Source organism: Prunus persica, chromosome G7 (assembly GCF_000346465.2).
Source record: "Prunus persica cultivar Lovell chromosome G7, Prunus_persica_NCBIv2, whole genome shotgun sequence".
Taxonomy (NCBI): Eukaryota; Viridiplantae; Streptophyta; class Magnoliopsida; order Rosales; family Rosaceae; genus Prunus; species Prunus persica.
This window is the reverse complement of record NC_034015.1, coordinates 11851096-11855631: the sequence shown is the minus strand read 5'-3', so window position 1 is coordinate 11855631 and position 4536 is coordinate 11851096. Positions and strand designations below refer to the sequence as shown.

Genomic DNA, 4536 nt, shown 5'->3' with positions numbered 1-4536 from the left:
TTATCTTTAGGGTAAACAGAAAGAAAATTGCTAAGAGAATTGTAGGTAGAACAGTGGAAGCCAATGTCATTACTTTGACCATAAATATGTAAGGATGAGTTTGGCACTTACGTTATTTTCTTTTAGTGGTTATAACGCCTTCATAACGTTTTTGTGTTTTCTTTTTCTCTTTTAATACTCTTTTGACGGTTTCAGAGATAGTAGATGCATAATCTCTTTTTTCGCACCTTGAAGATAATAGCTTCGTGTTTATAAATTAGACCATGTAACTTATAACTATTTGATTAAAAATTAGTCAATCTATCATGTATGCATGAATATTTACAAAATAAACGTTCATATCACAAAAATTAAATGCGAAGTGGGCCCTATAATGTATTCTTCAAATAAATTGCGGAATAGGTCGCCAATCATTGCTCAACTTTCAACTAACCTCAAGATCGTTTGTGAAACCCCATCAATTGAACATGTTTTTCACATGTGTAAAGAAATAAAAGTAAAATTCTATTTTATATACGCTTCCTAGTTCGTCAAATACAAAAGATAATCACATATTATGCACGAGAATTAAAACAATCTACAAATTTACATTGTGAAGAAAACAATTCTGTGTCAAATTTCTTTTCACAGTTTGGCCCAAACGGCTATTAGGTGACTCAATCAGACTTGGCGGCTACTCACACATATGCACCAAATATTATATTGTGAAGAAAAGAGATATCATATATTTACATTGTGAAGAAAACAATTCTGTGTCAAATTTCTTCTCACAGTTTGACCCAAACGGCTAGTTGGAGACTCCACTTTGCGGCTGCTCACATATATGCACCATTTTATTGCGTGTTTGAATATAGCAGCTGAGTTTTGGGAGGAGACAATGACAAACTCATTCAAATATGAAACTTGCCATTTCCCTTTGTACCATGACATTCTACGTAGTTGCCCCCTCAAACCCATTCAATGCCCATGTGTGTTTACTATTCTCATGCGCAGCACGTACTTCCTCCTCTATATAAAGGCCATGCAGCATGCCAGCCGGAGCCAACTTATACTTCTCAAGATTATTACCAACAACAACAACAAAAAACCTCAAGTTATGGCAATGCAATTACGTTCTTTTCTCTTAGGCATACTGCTACTAATTGGCTTTGCTTTCACAAATAGCGAAGCTGATATTAGAGCTCCACCCACACATTTTGACACTGCTTCTCTCAATAGGAGCAGTTTTCCAGAAGGGTTCATATTTGGTGTAGGTTCTGGATCTTACCAAGTAAGTCCTTTTCTGGTCTTTAATTTGAGTTTTGATTAGGGTTTTCTTTCAAATTCAGACCAAGCATCGATCCATGCAAGAATATTGACATCTTCTTCATTGTGTCTCTTGTGTATTTTAGTATGAAGGTGCGGCAAAAGAAGGTGGTAGAGGACCAAGCATTTGGGATACCTTCACCCACAAATATCCAGGTTTGTCCAATCAAATCATTAATTAGTTAAAATAACAAAGTCGTTCTACTTTTACTCTTATGCTATAAATAAATTAATTTTCCATGATTAATCGCAGAAAAGATTAGCGATGGCAGCAATGGAGATATCACTGTTGATCAATATCACCGCTATATAAGGTTAATGACCCAATGTGCACATATTAAATTTTGAAGCATGAAGAAAACTCATCACATTGAAGATAAGCTCCCGATAATTTTTATCTGATTTCTTTTTTGTTATGCACTGTAGGAAGATGTGGGGATTATAATGAATATGGGGTGGGACGCTTATCGATTCTCTATCTCATGGTCAAGATTGTTACCAAGTAAGTTCATTTGTGACCAATCGTCAATATTTCTGCCTTCATGGTTTTCGCTTAAGTAATGTGTCTAAGTTGTCTACCGAATAATATTACAATTTTTTTTTTTTTGGGTTTCAATTCAAATACTTAAATAGAAGTCGAAGTTCAAGTTCGATAACATATAGTCCAACTTTTTTAAAGTTCAGCTTAAATGTTATCGGTGCACTTATTTCTTTATTTTCTGGTTTTGTTTTAATTCTTAGATGGAAAGTTAAGTGGAGGAGTGAACAAGGAAGGAATCAAATATTACAACAATCTCATCAATGAGCTCTTACGCAACGGTGAGTCATCCCACCTTACATGATCAATAATTTATGCAATAAGAGTTACATGAACTCATAAAAAAAGTCATTTTGTCAAACTTATAACTCGCTTTTATTTACGATGCTATTTATAGGTTTAACGCCATTTGTGACACTCTTTCATTGGGATCTTCCTCAAACTTTAGAAGATGAATATGGTGGTTTCTTAAGCCCTCATATTGTGTAAGTGAAGAAATTAGTTCTTTGAATCGTATTGATAATTTAATTAATAAATAGAATTATAACATTTACATTCTGAAATGTGTATATACAGAAATCATTTTCAAGATTACGCAGAACTTTGTTATAAGGAATTTGGTGATCGAGTAAAGCTTTGGAGCACACTGAATGAGCCGTATACCTTCAGCGACTATGGTTATGCAACCGGGACCCTTGCTCCGGGACGATGCTCCACTTGGCAACAGCTAAACTGCACCGGCGGAGATTCATCTATTGAACCATATTTGGTAACACACCACCAGCTCCTTGCTCATGCAGCTGCAGTAAAATTGTACAAAAATAAATACCAGGTATAATTACTTAGTTTGTTGCAACGAGAGAGCGACTAATTTACCTTTTTGTGACTCTAAAACAAACAAACTAAATGTTCTTGTGCAGGCGTCTCAAAATGGAGTGATAGGGATAACACTGGTGTCAAATTGGTTTGAGCCCCTTTCGGAAGAAAAAGAAAATAAAAATGCTGCATTACGAGCTTTGGATTTTATGTTCGGATGGCAAGTGTATTTCGAATTTGCTTATGAATATAATATCTGCTACTTACTAGCTAGCAATACATAATATAATGTCAAGTTAATCCTTGAAATTTTTACATTCTTATAGGTTTGCTGAGCCATTGACAAGTGGTGACTATCCGCAAAGCATGCGGTCTCTCGTCGGAAGCCGATTACCAAAATTCACGAAAGAACAATCCAAGTTGCTAATTGGTTCATTTGATTTTCTTGGACTAAATTACTATACGGGTTACTATGCAAGTGATGCACCTCAAAATAACTCGGTATATGCCAGCTACACAACAGATGTTGGCGTTAATCTTTCATGTGAGTTCAAATTCAAAATTTAATTCAAGCAATTTAAGTTTATAGACTAATTAGATTCTGATATTCATATGTGTTGTGGCAGCTGAGCGTAATGGGGTCCCCATCGGTCCAAAGGTACACATCAAATTAAGTAGCCTTTATGATTTCGATCATTAATCATTTTGCACTTACAAATGTGACTCCTAAAAATCTAAACATCTTCAAATTTTGGTGCAGAGTGAATCAGGAGGGTTAAATGTTTATCCACAAGGAATTCAACATCTTTTACTCTACACAAAGAAAAAGTATCACAATCCAATTATTTACATTACTGAAAATGGTAATTTTTCTGGCCTTAAGTAATTTCATGATCAATGTTTCACATATTTTTCGTGTAAAACACGCAAAAGTGGTACAAAGTCTAAACTTGTAATGACATAATAATGTATTATATATTGTAGGTGTGGATGAGTTGAATGATCCGAAATTATCACTTGCCGAAGCCCTTAATGATACCCATAGAATTGACTTCTACAATCGCCACCTTCATTATGTTCAAAGTTCTATTGAGTAAGTGTATTAACAAATTCATTTATAATATTTAAATATATATGTATATGGTATAGCTTTTGATTTTGAGTTATTGAATCATATTATTGACATTAATATATTTAATTTCCTTTTATTGCTTTTTAGCAATGGTGTCAAAGTGAAGGGATTCTTTCCCTGGACGTTCCTGGACGACTTTGAATGGAATTCGGGATTCAGTCTTCGATATGGTATCACGTATGTAGATCACAATGATGGGCTTAAAAGGCACCCAAAACTCTCGGCGCACTGGTTCAAAAGTTTCCTTAAGAAGTATTGAAAACTTCAAATCATATTCGTCATTCAATATTTGTATTTAATTCAATAATGTGAATTTTATGTATGTACAATAATACTAGGGATTCCAAATTTGTGTACATACAAAATTTAAATTCCATATTTGTGCACCTTCAATAATTTCAATTTTAGTCCTTGTATAAGATTCAAATTCTATTCAACCCCCTTGTAAAATTAAACATTGATTTTTAATCCTTTGATGAGTGTCAACATACGCATAATTATGAAACTCATTTGTTTACTCATTTGTTTTTAGTCTTTTGACTAATTGTCTCGAATTTGAGTTATATATACTAACGCCTCTTGAGATTTTTTGTGTTTTTACAAAATCTTCTAAGGTCTTAGAAATTACACAAACACCCCCTCAGTTTCAAAATGGTTTCACAAAACTCCAAAAATCCAAAAAAAAAAAAAAAACACCTAAAATTGGATGTAAGAGGACTCTTGCACTCGCATATACAACTCGACG

At 34.0% G+C, this 4536-nt stretch overlaps 1 protein-coding gene across 1 annotated transcript; it reads left to right on the top strand.

Moving 5' to 3' along the window:
- Positions 815 to 4530, top strand: LOC18769528 (beta-glucosidase 12). Its single transcript, XM_020568691.1, has 13 exons — positions 815 to 1270; positions 1392 to 1461; positions 1559 to 1615; positions 1730 to 1807; positions 2047 to 2124; positions 2241 to 2328; positions 2420 to 2675; positions 2764 to 2879; positions 2986 to 3203; positions 3286 to 3317; positions 3420 to 3522; positions 3644 to 3752; positions 3879 to 4530. The coding sequence occupies exons 1-13, from the start codon at positions 824 to 826 to the stop codon at positions 4048 to 4050; spliced, it is 1824 nt and encodes a 607-aa protein (XP_020424280.1). The 5' UTR covers positions 815 to 823; the 3' UTR covers positions 4051 to 4530.